At 42.9% G+C, this 16237-nt stretch overlaps 1 protein-coding gene across 1 annotated transcript in view; it reads left to right on the top strand.

The window, feature by feature from the left end:
- The window catches only part of RNF217 (ring finger protein 217), a 737705-nt gene that overhangs the window by 430741 nt on the left and 290727 nt on the right, over positions 1-16237 (top strand). Inside the window, exon 4 of the mRNA XM_069607522.1 lies at positions 10916-11117. Within this exon, the coding sequence (XP_069463623.1) occupies positions 10916-11117 (202 nt within the window). The remainder of the gene's footprint in view (positions 1-10915; positions 11118-16237) is intronic.

Raw genomic sequence — 16237 nt, 5'->3', positions numbered from 1 at the left:
TTGACGTTTCCAAGAATTTGTTTTTAGGTCATCACGGCTTTTCCAATGTCCTTCAGCTCAATGTTGCCATGTTGGGGCGCTTCCTCTGTCAGCTGGAGTTTACATAAGGCCAGTACTTCAGTGTAACTTATTTTCTCTTATAGGAATAATAGCATTGGAAACGTGTGGAAGCTTTTCTCGAATACATTCAGTACGAGTAACGAAGGACTTACCGAAATGTAACTAAACTTGTACTTGTTCCAGCAAATTGTCCATAGATTACTTGCTGAGGTGGCCTAAATCTGCATTCATTAGTTAATGGTATTTTCTAAATGCTTGAAAAACACTTAAGGCCATGTCACTCCTGGATTATTTAGCCCAATTAAAGCTTCGTGCTGCAATTGATGCTGAATGCCATATTTTATTTAAACTGTTATTTTGTTACTTTCTGCCCATTGGGGTTGCTACAAGGCATCTGTTTTCAGTATTGGAAGCAAAGTCCCCATCTAGAGAACAACTCTGAACTAGTTGACTGGAATACTTCAAATAACCGCCCGAGGCTCCACGAAGAATTGAACCTTATGATAAACACGAAATATAATGCGGTTTGAGCAAGTTAAATTTTTGTCAGCATGGCTCTACGACCAATGATTTTACCATACCAGTGACACACGTTTACTTATTTAGCTAACTTCAGTCTACTGAAGCCAAAACTTGTGTGATCTCATGTATGTCCTGGTAGGACTACTCTCTTGAATACGAGAGTTTACGCGGAGAGATGGAGCGAGAATCCTAAACTGACAAGACACCTCCGGATACCAACTTCAGGTATATACAGGGCGCTTCATTGAAAAGAAGCTTCGGACACGAAATTCAATCTTATTGCATCTTATACTAGCGAACACTCATTAAATCTACGCACGCTCCGATGATCTAATGAAGTAGAATGACGGCTATACTGTGAGCTCCATCAATCGATATCCCCTAAAGGATTCGTTATTCTCGGCCAGATGTATCCCACAGGGTGTATACCCCTAACTTGGGTACCTACATCTACAGAAGCCCTAATCGTGCTTTAACCAAGCCTGCTTCCGAGTTAACTCCACATATTGGACAAGTTACAACTACCCGATAACACGCCAGAATTAGCGTGTACACTTTCCACAATCAGTCAGAAGAAACTTCGGCTCAATAGATTCAAAGTATATTTTGTGGGTTTTTAATACAAGTGACAATACTCCTGATGAAAGTTCTATACTAATTGATAAAGAACAGAAACATGTCGAGACAATACAATGGATATTATACAACCACTATGAGACGATAACTGTCTAGATAAGGACAATACTAGACCAGAGACTAAATACCTTAGGTTCTCTGGAATACTATTGATCGATTTACATTGAAGTTAATCCTACTTATATGGTCACGGTTTGTCACCTTTTTAAAGTGTATTATCAAGTGAAAACTGATGAATGTGTCTTAACTAACAGTTGATGTTTAATGATTATAACTGTTGTGTAAACTCTAGCTATCTATCTCTGATTTAATGACTCATGTATGCAGAACATCTAAACCCAACGTGCAACTTTTGAACAATAACCCAATCCTTACAACTGTCATATTGTTTTGAAGCGGTCTGTTTCATGTCATGACAAAGTTCTGCCCGTTTTTGATATTTTTGGCAGGTAGTGTACAAAATGCAAAATTGTATACATTTATTTTGGACTAACTGGAAATATTACACAAAAGTGTTTCCACGCATTGGCTTCAATGTCCCATAGACCTTATCGGATGGTGCACTGTGAAATGAGTTGCAAAGAAATACCCTCAACAGATTTTGTTTATCTCGGTGAGAACAAAAATCAGTTTAAATTTAGTTTGCTAAATTAATGGCATGAATGGAGTGCAGTAATGGGATGATCACTTGCTAAAGGACCATAAAACTGGAAGCAGAGAAAACAGCTTAACAGTAGAGAAGACCGCTTAACAGTATTCACAGAACACAATTTACATTTCTAGCATTGCTGAGAAATGCATTTTAAGAAGGCATACCTTTTGAATACATAATTGCAGGTCGTTCTATGTTCTTAAAATGTAGGTATAGGCAGTATTTCAGTGGACCCTAGCATGTTCGCCACATATATATTCTTTTTAGATACCTTTTTGAAATGAAAGATTTAAAAACACTCAATTGGAAAGCAGGATGTGTTTTGCATTTACCTCACACAATATAAAGATGTTTTGCAGCCTCTTTAGTGTCAGGCTTGTAGTGTTTTCAATTCAGCTCCTCAGCGTAGAGTGTGAACACTACAACATATATTCTCAAGGTTTAAATTGTGCAATGCCCATTGGTACTTCAGTATGCCTCAAGCATGGCAATGGCTTGGATATAATGTGACCAATACAAAATAAGTTTCTTACGTTTTAATGGTGCAATGTCTGTTATGATACAGTGTGCATTTTGCTCAATGGGTGTCCACCATTTGAGCGTACACATACAAGACTGTGGTTACTCTGCGTTTACTCATTAGGCGTTCTGAACAGTGGTGTGCAACAGCTGTAGGTGAGAGGTGATTCTCAAGGGGCTGTCTTGTGGCTTTGTGATTACCTTGCTGGTCCTGGGCTCAAAGTTGGCCATAATATCAAAATTCCTATATTTATTTATATACAAGAAGAAACAATGCTTTTTTGATCCCAAAACAACGTACTATAGATAAGAAATCGAATTTGACTGGAAGCAGAGAACTTCTTATAATGGAATGGGGTGAGTTTGACTGACATTGTGACCAGGTTATGTAGGGGAATAAATGGAACATTCACCGAGGGACAGTACATGGGTGGACTTGCATAGATTACGGGTAATCAACATTAGACATTTTTAAGTGCAGGTGGGCGGTACGACCAGCTGTGTTAAGGATGTGTCCATGATGGATGAAGTGCGAAAGTTGACGCAGAGAAAGTGGGGGACAAAAACAGGTTAGAGGCAAAGGAAAAATGTTAACTAAAAGGCAGATGTGTGAGATAGGCTAAGAGGATAAATCGGAGGCGAGGACGTAGGCTTTCAGTCTGTTTTTGAACAAATCGTGTGGACTGTTACTCACATGTCTGGGGAAGAGAATTCCATGCAAGTGGAGCAAGGAGAGGGAAAGAGCAGAAGCAAAAGGAAGCACAGGGAGTGCAAGGTGCCACAAGGGTAGTCGAGGTAGAGCAGAGATTACGTGAAGGCTTGTAAAGTTGGATAGAGGATAGATACAGTGATGCTTTACTGTGGGTAGGTTTGCGAACCAAAAGAAGACATTTGAATCTGGCTCTGTTTTGCATCAGACATCCAGCCTGGTGATAGTACAATGAAGTAGGTGTGAAGTGAGGAAAGAGTCCTGGTAGTGAAGTTAATGATCTTTTCGAGAGGACAGAAAGCATAGTTGGGGAGACCAAAGTGGAGGAGGCTGGTGCAATAGTACAGTTTAGAAAAGGCAAGAGTGTTTAAGAGATGCTTGGTGGTGTTGAAAGGAAGGAGGTGCCCGATTTCCCTAATATTTAGGAGGTTGAGGCGTGCCACCATTGCAGCTTTGGAGATTAAAGTAGTGAAGGTGTGAGAAGAGTCATAGATGATGCAGAGGTTTATAGCTAAAGAAGAGGACGGGATAGTGTCAAGTGGGAACTGGATAGGCAGGGGAAGAGATGAGAGTATTTGGCAGGGAAGATGAGCACCTCTGTTTTAGTAGAGTTTAACATCTGAGTGTGCAAGGCCATCAAATATTTAATGGCAGAGAGACAGTAGGACATTTTGATAGAGTTCAGCAAAAGAGAAGAAAGTTGGGCAGTGTCCACTAAGAGTTGGTACAAGAACCCAAAGAAGAAGATTAGTGCCCCAAGAGCAGAGGTGTAGAGTGTGAAGAGGAGGGGACCCAAGACAGAGCCTTGTGGAACACCAAAAGTTGGAGGAGTGAATTTAGAGGTGACTTTGTTCCAGGAGATAGAGAAGTGGCGACGTGCCGGGTAGGGTTTAATACAGACAAAGGTTTAATCGCAAATCCCAAGAAAAGAGAGAGCATTAAGGAGATCAGAGTTATCAACAGTTTCAAAGGCAGCATACAGGGCAGGGAGAATTACGATAGAAGATAGGTTTGAGTGATTAGCAGAGGCAATTAAGTTGGAGACATTCTGTGAGCGACGGTAGTGGAAACCTGGTTCTGGGTCGTCTTGAAGGTTATGGATGTCTAAGAAATGCATAAGACGGTTAAACCCAACCCATTCGAGTACTTTAAAGTATTGCAGAAGGAGAAACACAGGGTGAAAGTTAGCCCCCTGCTTTTTTAGGAAACTGATGACCACAGGCATTTAGAAAATTGAGTCGAAGGGCAGGTTGAGGAGTTCAGCGAGGTGAGAGGCCATTAAAGGGGCAATAGGCTTGAGTAACTGAGCAGCAAGAGAGCGTGATGGGACACAAGAGGAGTTGCCTTTATAAGTAGCGATAGGACTTCAGTATTAGTGTGACTGAAGTGGGAGATGGAGGCAGAGGATAATGGTAGAGTAGGCGGGGTGGAGAATGTAGGAGGAAGTGTTGGGAAGGTCAGGAGAGAGTCTCTAATTTAGGAGATTCTTGTAGCAAAGTATTCAGATAGGTCATTATCTGTGAGAGTGGAGTTGATAGTAATAGGTTTAGGAGGGGTGAGTTTAGGGTGCCCTGTATGCAGCGAGGATGGTTGGAGTGAGTGTCAATGAGGGTGAGGTAGAATTCTGTTTTTGCACTACCAACCTTTGTTAAAAGGCAAGTGAAAGAGTTTTGGCATTAGAAGAACTTTATGATCAGAACTTGGCTACAAAAGGAATTTTCTTATTTTATTTGGAAATCCCACTTTGGGTCTGGGGAAGGGGATCCGATCCAGGTTACAAGGATACACAGTTACTAGGTTTATGTTGAGTATAACTGTTAGTTCCGTTAAACCCGAATTGCCATAGCTTACCTTTGAGTATGATGTATAAGTGCGAGGGACAGATTCCTTTTATTAGTGTTTTCCTTTAGTCTTAGTTTCATAGGTAGGGAAACCCACGTTTATGTTAGGGAACGCAAGGCATTTATCACACCCATTTAAGTTCATAAAATGGCTTCTTCTGAAAAACCTTTACCAAGTTTTCCGCCTCGCATTTCTGACCCCTCACACCCGATCTGGATGATTGATTAAAAACAGAAAGAGGTGCACAAGAGTCCTGACAAACACACAACACACAGTGAACGTGCTACACAGTCTAGGTTTCTTAATCAACGAAAAGAAGTCCAGCTTCTCCCCAAACATGGAAAAGCTATTCTTTGGTGCAGTCCTAAACGCGCAAAAGTAAATGGCATACCGAACACCAACAAGAGTGCAGGCTTTGCAATCACTCATTCCCCTGTTCAAAGCAGGTCAGAGGATAACAGTCAGGAAAGTTATGAGACTCCTAGGCAAATTTATAATACCCCATGCACGCCTCAAAATGCGATGAATGGTGATAAAATGGTCACAAAAGACAGGCCAATGGGATGATCTAGTGGTAGTCCTGCAAACTTTAAACAGAAGTCTTCGTTGCTGGTCAGTAGGCAGCATGAACATATGAGGACCATTCATTTCTCCACTGGCACAACTCCAGTAACAGGCTGAAATCTAGCAGGGTGGGGAGCACACTCCCTGCACGTCACGGCGCAGTGGGAAAAGGTTAACAAGACAGAAACCATACCACATAAAGTGGCTGGAACTTCTGGCAATAAAGATGGCACTGCTTTCCTTCCAGAACCAATGCCATTGCATACAGACAACACAACCACAATGTTTTAACAGACAGGGTGAAACACTCAAAACATCTATCCACTCTGACACCAAACATTTGACAATGGTCCATACAGAGGAATTTATCCATCCAACCACAACACGTTCCACAAGTTCACCAACTGCCTGTTAGTCTCACTGAGCAGAATCCCGATAGCAGAACATGAGTGGGAACTCAACAGCAATATCCAACCGTAGACCTATTTCCTACAAAAGAAAACAAGAAAATACACATCCAAGTTCCCACAACTGGACTCCCTAGGCAACGCACTATAGATGAACTCTTCAGGGATGTATTCATATACCTTTTCCCCAATGCCACTCATCCACAAGATAATTAACAAAATGCACAAGGGGAGCTTAACAATACTACTCATTGCACCAGCCACGGTGCTCGCACCAAATGCACATGTTATATCCACCTATGAAGCTTCTTGCAATCAAAGACCTTTAAACACAAAATAACAAACCAGTAACACACCCGCCACCTCAGGCGACCAATTTAGCAGCCTGGTTCCTGATGTCCTAGTGTTTGGTCATCTACATCTCCCTAATAAATGTATCATTAGGTTATCATTAGAGAAGCAAGGAAACCGGGCACAAGACACTGCTTCAACAAATAGAAAAGATTTGTATTCTGGTGTAAAAGAAAAAAAAATCAATCCCATAGATTGCTCTCCTACAGATGTGGCACTATACCTTATTTACCATTGATTGGGTCGTGTAACACTGTTTTCCTCTCCTTGATACTGACATTTGTCACTGTCCTTGGTCAGACCATTTTTTTGTTAACTGTACTTTTTTATTACAAACCACCTCTTCTCAGTCGAAGGCCAGCCCTAGACAATATATTGCCACAAGAAATCTAAAGAAGCTTACGCCTCAAATTTTGTCCAGCCAGCTGTTTAGTTGAGTCCAGCCGATTCCTTCATTAACGCCAATGATTTGGCCAACCATCTTATCCACACCATCAGCGACATTGTTAACGATCTTGCTCCTAAAAAAATGCAAGCTGGTGAAAGGGAAAAACCAGCAAGAATGTTTGGTTTGATGACTCGTCATCACCACTACGCTGTAACAAAAAGAAAGCTGAAAGAAACTGGCGCAAGAATCCCACTCTTCTCCTTCATTCTCTCTACAAGCAATCTGCATCCAAACTAAAGCAGGCTGTTCCAGATGCCAAATCGCTCAGCTTCAATAACAGGATTTCATCTGCAAATTCGAACACAAAGGAGCTTGTTGCAATTGTGAAAGAATTTGAAAATAGAACTCCAGTTGAAAATACACCACGTAGGGATTTTCCTGGTGTCAACTTATGAATGATAAAATTTCCGGCCATCAATCTACTATTGCTGCCCAGCTACTTCAAGATCATTTGCCTCTCCCCAGCTCCTCCAATTGTGTTAACATCTCAGTTCTTGATCGTAACATAGTGAAACACTATCGCCCTATCACCAACTTGCCGTTATTACTTTAAATTCAAGACCATGCTCCCTATATTCAACTTCAGGATTTTTAGACGGTAATCAGCTTCTAAATCCAAGACAATCTGCTTTTGGGTCTAAACATGGAACGGCTATCGGTTTGGATTTGGAATCTAGCATTGCCAACATTGTGGACACGGGAAAGTCAGCACTCTTGATGCTGCTTGACTTGTCTGCAGCATTTGATCTAGTGGATCATTCTCTTCCAACTTCCCGATTGAATGAACAGATACGGCTCGCCTATTCCCTCTCGGTGGATTTCCTCTTGTTTGGGACCAAGACATGCCAGAGTGGCCCTGGAAAATGCCAATTCTATTCCTGCTCCTGTTACTTGTGGAGTGCCTCAGGGATCTTCCATCCTGCCTACATTAATATATACAGCATGCCTCTGCTCTCACTTATGGATGACCTGGGTGTCCAATAAACCAACTATGTAGATGACACCCAGGTCTTAATTGAACTTTCTGGATGTTACACCAATGACACCAATACTAATAGTTGTATCTACCAGAAGATTCAGGAATGAATGATGAATTCTCTAGCTTTGAATGCTGACAAGACCGAACATCTGATTATACCCTCTGGAAATGAAATAAAAAAACTTGGTCCAGATTATGACTTTTTTCATAGCTGGCAACAAAGTCAAAGTGGTCAACTCAGTAAAGACTTTAGGCATCACCCTAGATGCGGAACTGTCCATGAAGCCTCATGTGGCTCAAGTAAGATCATTTTACGGATATATTTCCAAATCATTGAACTAACCCTTTTATCTCGCTCAAAAACAGATCTTTATTAGCCACAGCCCTCGTCAACTCATGGTTGGCTTATGGCAGTAGCCTTCTGGCAGGAACATCGAAAGCAAACCTTCATGCATTACAAGTGGCACAAAACAGTGCAGTCAGAGCCATTCTCGGGATGTCATGGACAAACCATGTCAGTGATGCCAGATGAGGGCTCCATTGGCTCCCTGTTAAACGTCAGGTTACTCATAAGTGTTGTAATAAGGATGCCCCACAGTATCTGATTGATGGGCTGTACTTTACTTCTCTGTATCGCTCCCTCTGTTCTTTTGATCCCACAAAACATGTGCAGCTCAGATTTAAGCTTACTAGTTTTGGGGGCACCATTTTCAATGTTCAAGCTCCCATGGCCTGGAACAATCTTCCTCCCCATCTTAGGCACGTAAACTCTCTGTTGGAGTTTAAAAAAGGTGTAAGCTGCTCCTCTTCAACCTTAACCCTGATTAATTGGTTGTCTAGTGTTATTGACTATGATGTGCCCCTGACTTGACTGCTCAAGTGTCGTCTGTCTTGTGTGTTCTTTTTGTGCGCTTTGAGGCCTGTGGGTGATTTAGCACATTATAAAAGTTTGTAATAAATAAATTCCTTATTAGACTCAGGATTTGTGTTCAGTTCACTAAAAGTACACTTAGCCTATATCACAACAGAAAATATCATGGTGGAGAGTACCAGTAGTTAGTCTTTATGGAAGGCGTCAAATGCTGACATCCACAAGTGTCTCGCCCTCCTCCAGGATACGACCTAAACACAGTTCTTTTGCGACTCATGGGATCACCCTTTGAACCTAATAAAGAACTTGCATACAATGTAGCTTTCCTCATTGCTATTACATCTATAAGATGGATAAGTGAGTTACAAGCACCATCAAGTTCAGAACTATTTGTCACCATACATAAAAACAAGGTGGAAAGAACTCCTCCTAGATTTTTGACAAAATTGATCAAATTCCACAAGAATCAGTCAATTAAATTACCAGCGTTCTTCCAGAACCCAGAGAGTAAAGGAGAAAGAGCACTACATACCTTTGATAATGTGCTACCTTGACTAAACTAAAGCCATAAGAAAAACACAAACATGTTTGGTGTCCATGGCAACGGAGAGAAATGGATGTAGTCACCAGGGCAATTATAGCTGGATGTATACAAATATACTGCTCCATAGATGAAAACAAAAATGCCATTCACACCAAAGGCCCATTCAACAAAAAGTATGGTAGCAACCCATGCATTTCTCACAAACTTCCCTATGGAGCCCATTTGCAAAGTAGCTACTTGCAGTTCAGTACACAGTTTCACAGTTTCGACTCAGGAGGATAGCTCGGGGGCAATGTGCTGCCTTGGAAGCTAGATGACAAAGAGAAACACAGGTTCGATACCCGGGTTTGCGCTTACAGACCTCTGGTTATTAAGCACGTTATAAATGACCTATCTCATCATAACACTATTGTGTGCACGCATATTTAAAGTCAGGCCCACAGGTGGGTAAAGCAACCTTAAGATATTTATTCTCTTCCAGCGCTTCAGCATTCCAACCTCCTGGGCAAAATACGGTTTGCTTATCTATGCAGAGCATCTGAATCTAAGCAGTGCAAGCTCCAGAAGATAAATATTACTTGCCAGTAATGGTCTTTTTGTAGCTTATGTCTCCTTAAAATTGCATGCAGTCACCCAATCAACCCACCACCCCCCACGTGCGAGCAAAAGGGTACACACACACACATATACATGTCAGAAAACAATCAATCTGAGGATTTCAGTGTGTGAAGGATCCTGGGTACACATATAGTAGGGATAGTGTTAGAGGTACGCTCCTGTTGACGTGCATTTTTTGTATTTTAAAAAAAAAAGCAAAATGTGATGCTCTGCACCAACCTCTTGATGGCGGCCCATACAAAACATGTAACTAAGCAGATACAAGCTACAGAAAGACTATTAATGGTAAGTAATATGTGTCCTTCTGTGCTTTGGATGGATACTCGTCCTGTGCAGTTGTTATTCCTCTCCCTGGGTTTCTTAGAAAACTGTTTCTATGTGACCAACAGAAATGGTGGTATCCAGGAAGTGTATGATCTTCTTTGAACATTCCACGTTCAAGTTAATGGTGTCGTAAACCATTGATTGGGTCATTGAGTTGTTTAGGATAATACTGGCCTTCTGTCCAACGCAGGAAAATATCAATGTATCAAATATGGTTTTTGAGATTGAGGTAGTAAGAAATCTTGTTTGAGGTCTGCCATGAAAAGGTAGCATTTTGATTTGTAGAGGAATTGTTTTGCATGGTTGGATTAGCAATGCAGGAGATGGAGTAATGCAAAACATTTTGTTGTTTGGTCGGCATCTTCTATCCTTGTTCTTTACCTCCGTGATGAAGAAACATGCAAAATTGCAAATGTGTATTCACCTGGTTAAGAAGGGGTGGGTGTGGAGGGGATTGTCCCTAGGCCTCATTAACTCATTACAATTATCTAGTTTAGGCATTAGAGCGCAAAGTAGAGCTCATTTCGATGAAGCCCTGGACTTCAGAAAGTGTGCAATTAGGTTGCATATCAATCCCAGTAACTTTCCTTTCATCTGACCAAGGCTGGCATAGCATCCTACCTGCCTATCAAGCTAAAGAGTCGACTGAAATAGATTAACGTAAAGAAATGTTCTGGGCTGGCAGCAGATATATTTTTGTTCTCTTGGGCAGGGGTGTACGTTAGGAGCATCAAGCGCACAGTGCAAACAATGTCAGATCGACTATCTCCTTATTTAATGTCTGGTATTACAGGATGTTTTATCCATAACTGATTACGGATTAAATAGAACATGTTTTTGTTTCTTACTTTCTCTGTTGGCATTCGAAGATCCACATCCAGAGAACTGAGGGATGCGACCACATGACCTGCTCACAGTGCAACACTAACTTCTGCTACCGCTGTGGGGAAAGATACCGCCAGCTCCGTTTCTTCGGAGATCACACGTCAAACCTCAGCATATTTGGATGCAAATACCGCTACCTCCCTGAAAGACCGAACTTAAGGAGATTGGTCCGAGGCTCTGTATGTGGTAAGTGGAAGATGAGCCTTGCCAGGAGTGAAATGCTAAGGAGGTGGTAGTTGAGAAAGTCTTTCAACAAATCAGTACTGAATTACAGTCCAAAGCCTTTCCTTCCCTACCTGTTCTGTACACTCCAACAAAATGATAATCTTGGTCTCTTCATCCACTTTCTCCAAAGCCCAGGTGCAGTATATGAGCCATATTAAGATCAAGAATATATTTATCATTCTTTTGGCCATGTTGATTATTCTCAGCAAACAACTTGTGTAAACATACTAATCTTAATAAAATCATTGTTAATGTTCTGACCCTTTTCACCAGCATATTCGGATTAAAAAAAACTACAGTAGGCCTGATTTGGCATTTGTAAACTAGCCTCTCCTTACATTACCAAAGACCATTCACTACTAAAGGATTCTCCTGACGTTTCCTATGAGCTATGTTTAGTCTGAGTTGTAAGACTGGTCATTCCGCTCACGCTTGAGCCATTCTTTCCCGAAGGAGATATTTATTAAGTGAATTGTGCTTAAGATAAAGTTGGAGGCGAAAGGGTATTTAACTTGTTTGCCGAGGCTAGGAGGGAAATGGTTCCACTTCAGCATCTGGTCTGGTGTGAAACCAAGGCACATGTTACTGATGCCCCAGAAAAAGTATGGCTTAAAGGACTTCATAAGTAAATAGGTCTTCTATTTTACTCTCCATCTTGCCAAGTGTAATATGCAATTGGGTTCGTATAGATCCTATTTGCCATTTGTGTTTTCTTGATGCTTTGACAGGCTGGTCTCATTGCTTTTGAGAGAGAAAGGGGGGGAGACGGACATACTGCACTGTTTGCAGGAGGCATGCTGTTCTTATTGTGGGGGAGTGTATGTTTGACATTGCTTCAGAATCTTCTTCTTGGGATTATTAAACCAATATTGTATGAATAGTGCCCATCTTGGCTAAAACCCCAATTTAGTATTGCACAATATTTGTTTTGTCTTACTATTCAATCCATTATAAAATATTTTGCCAAAGGGCCTCATTACACGGTAGGAGGTAACCATGCCGCTATCAGCGGCATGGCTACTCCCTTACCGCATACTGGGTCCGGGTAGGCGGTATGGGGGCTTACCAGGTCATTCTGACCCTGGAGGACCCGGTAAGTCCCCATGCCAAATACCATTCCCATTCGAGCCCCCATAGGGCTCAATGGGAACCGGGGAAGGAGCTAATAACGGTACCGCAATTTGCAGTACCGTTATTAGCTCTGAAGTCCCTTAGCGGGTCCCGTCCTTAACACCTGGTCAGACCAGGCGTTAAGGACGGGGCCCCCTGAGGGACCTCGTAGTAGGGCGGTAAGGGATTACCGGCGCCGGTGCCCTTACCGGTGCCGGTAATCCCTTAGTGCCTACCGTATAATGAGGCCCAAAGGGTTTGTTGGTTCCTGGGACAAGGGAAATTAGTTTTTATGATTTTGGGGTACTTGGATTACCCTGCTTAAACCAGGGTCCAATTGTAACATAATATATTCATAGATCCATGTCTTTTCCTCCATACTCCTTGCACTTCATCCTGACATCAGGCTACAAAATGATTCTGAGATGAAAACTTGGTACCTGCGCAACTTGTAGGGTCCAATTCATTACAGACATTTTGCCAGATTTTTCAGTGGCATTTTTTAGTAAGGAGGCATAGTTGGAGTATAAATGTTTTTTTATTCTATGGCTATTGGGAGGGTTTGAGAATGGGGTCGGGGCACTTGACCCACATGAAAATGCTGTCGTAAATATTTGGAAACGGCCACGATGAGTTGGCCATCTAGGAGTTGTACCAGATCCAAAAACTTTGTTCAAGAATGAACAAAGAAAAATAAGCAATTAATTGCGAGTTTGGCTGAAAAGATAAACAGGTCAAATTAAATGGGGGTTGAGGGAAGAACAGAGCCAAGGGGAAACAAAGAGAGCTGGACCATGTGTGCATTCTGGAGATGCCTTGCTGAAACAAGTCTTAAGCCATCAGTACTCGTCAAGGGAAGAATGAGTGTCAGTATCCTGAATAAACCCTCATTTGCTTCAGTAACCAAAGACTCTCTTCGAGAGTGCTGTCCCCCCAGGAATGTGAGCACTGCAGGAGAATTGATGCATTGTAGGAGCAGCGCTGTAAGCAGTGTGACGATTCAGGGGATCTAGTCACTTTTCCACAGGGGGGCACCCTTCCTTGTGAAGCTGCTACCCAATAGTCCCCTTGGGAGTTGTGGATAGCGGGGCCTAACAGGAAGAGACACCTGTCCTGTGAAGGAACTCCCTAGCCCTCTTGCCCTTGCACCCCTAAAAACCCTAAAGTCTGCAGAGAGTGCAGCTGTGCATACTACAGTGTTACTGTAAAATTCCCTCCCTCTCTTGAGACTCGTCTCTACTGAGATGAAGAAGAATACAAATGATCTACCTTTTTCTAAAAAGTACTGGCCACGAAGAAGCATGAAGAGTACCTCATGGAAACAATCAAAAGACTGACCCTGTGCTGGGGTCAGCCCAGCTAGGAGAGATGAAAACAGGAGGGACAAAGAAGAAAGAATCTGGCAAGGAGCCAGCAAAGCCTAGGAAGTTCCAACCTGGGAACCTGTCCGATGTGAAGAGAAGTTTGTCTTTGGAAGAGACGACACAGATGAGTTGAAGTTGCGGAGAAGTCCTGTGAACCAGCAGAGAGCTGACTCACTCCTGAGCTGGGGAAGTGAAAGGGGTGGCGTGACCTCTGTGAGGTGAACAGTTCGGGCCGACGATGACGCTAAAACCGCCAGCCCCAGGCCTTTACAGAGCCACGCAGGCAAACCAGAAAGAACCGTTGAGCAAACTGCAAACCACCTGTGACCCCGGGATGAACCGGACAGGCGTTCCCAACACAAACAAAGTAACAAACTGCGGGAGACCTGGCTGGGGCCTGGGGAGACAATAGAGTCAAGAAAGCCTTGGGAGAAATCTCCCTCATCGCAGTGGTACATCCAGAGAACCACGAGTCAAAGCCTGGGGAGTAACCTCCCTCATCACACTAGTGATACTCCGAAAGTCAAGAGAATCTCAAGAGTAATCTCCCTCGTCACAGTAGTGATATCCAAAGGTCTGAATAGCAAGAGTGCATTGGGAGAAATCTCCCTCATCACACTGGTAATTCAAATAAGACTAAAGAGAATTTCAGACAAGAGCTATCTTGAGGTAAAGTTTAGAACGTCTTTCGAAAGGGAAGAATTGCTGGAACGGTAAAGCAAGCATTCAGAAGCCCTTGGGAAAAGGTAAAGAGACTTTAGAGGACTATTGTCAAAGAATATCCCAAGGCAGCCTTCAAGATTGTGCGAGGTGGGCCAGGAGAAGGGAGTCATTCTCCGGACCACACCTATCTTGTTGAATCAGAAAGTAGAGCAAAAGATTGATGATTGATGAGTAAGATATCAAGACTGGGCAAGTTTACCAGGCGAAGGGAGCCATTCTCCTGGTGCTATTTTCATTTGGATGCTGAACTTTTTTGTAGACTGGTGGTAAGGTAGGTTTTTGGACAGAGGACAGACTTTTTCATTTGGACAAAACATCCTGATGGGGGAGTGTTGTATATGTCTTGCCTGGGTGAGCAGGAATGTTGTGATGTCATGTGGAGTGTTGATGTCTGAGTTGTGGAATGTGTGAGTGAAGGTTCCAGCCCTGGTCAGTTGGTGAACCCCTGCCTGGGTGATGGGCTGCCAGTGTCAATGTCCCTTATGTAACTTAAATGACTGCCTGTAAAGATACTTGTGAAGCTGTTAATAAATCTGGCAAGTCAACCATAAGAAGGTATGCAAGTCACTTCGTAACAATGGTGACGAGTCGGTCTCTCTGACATGGAACCTGCGTGCTGATGCTGGACAACCTGCTGCGGGGGGTGCAGGAAGAAGGAAGAGGACGACATTCCCCCCAAAACAAGATAAGTAAGGCCCATCACCCAGGGCACAGGTCAGGGGGGAGGAGGAGAGCCCACAGCAGACGGGGACCCCAGCAACCCACAGTTTCTAGGAGTGCTGAGTCCTAGGGTGGAAGAAGGAAGCTAAGACTCAAAAGGAGGCGATTCCGCCCGTTGATTGGTAATGTAGGTGTTCTCATGAGTGGGTGAGACTTTGAATCTGCACCTGCTTCAGTCATATAGAGCGACTTGCGCATTGAACACTGACTAGAAATGCCATATGGTGCTATCAGAGGGACTATTTACAGTCAAGATGAAGAACTTATACATCTGTAAATACATGATGTTTCAATGCATGGGTACCTTGGAGTCGGGACGCTCTGCTACATTAAATAGATAGACTGGATGAAATTCGAGTATGAGGTCGCCAGGTATCGTGAGACAGTTGGGCACGGAGAGCTCTGCACCCTATGCGTCCAGTAGGCAAATTATGACGTCATGTGGAATGTGAAGGGAGTTGACGGACTAGTGGAATCAGAGTGGCTATGCGCGCATGATTCAAGCATTGTAGAGCTCAACGGATTCCATCGGCAGAGGAGGGAAAGACTTCCGAGTATTGAACTTCGGAAACGTAAGAGTGCGTTTCGGGAAGTATTCAGCGTGAAAGACGTTAGAGCAAGGAACCCAAAGGCGTCGTTCTGTGTGATCAGGAAGTTGCGTCAGCATGAATTTAGGAGTCCCAGGGTGCTGTTGTAATTCGCATTTTCAATGGTTTCCGAGGTGCCGTGGAAGGGAAATGGTATGACCGTGGACAGGAATGGCGGAGCACAAAGTGACCGAAAAGCTGCATTGGTTCGGATGGCAAGCGAAGGAAGATGCCGTCCTTATTTGGTATGGTGTTGTTTATATTCAGCATGCTGCAGATTGTCAGGAAATTTAGCATATTGCAGTAAAAAGGAGAATCGTAATGATGCACAAGGGAATGCATACGAGGGACGGTGTCAAGTAGGGAAGTTTATGACATGACATGTCCTAATAAACAATATGTGTCCTTGGCAGTTGAAAAGGATGCATCATTTGCATGAGTTGGAGAGTTCACGATATGTGTCCTCTACCATTTAATTTTCTATTTGTATTGGTGAAATTTGGGCATTATATATATTATGGGAGTAATGTGCTGCATTACTCCCGTAATATATGTATTCCCCTGCTGTGGGTGGTGT

The sequence above is a fragment of the Ambystoma mexicanum genome, chromosome 4q (genome assembly GCF_040938575.1).
Source record: "Ambystoma mexicanum isolate Mex_15411 chromosome 4q, UKY_AmexF1_1, whole genome shotgun sequence".
Classification (NCBI taxonomy): Eukaryota; Metazoa; Chordata; class Amphibia; order Caudata; family Ambystomatidae; genus Ambystoma; species Ambystoma mexicanum.
The sequence above is the reverse complement of the archived record's forward strand: the minus strand, read 5'-3'. Positions and strand labels throughout refer to the sequence as shown.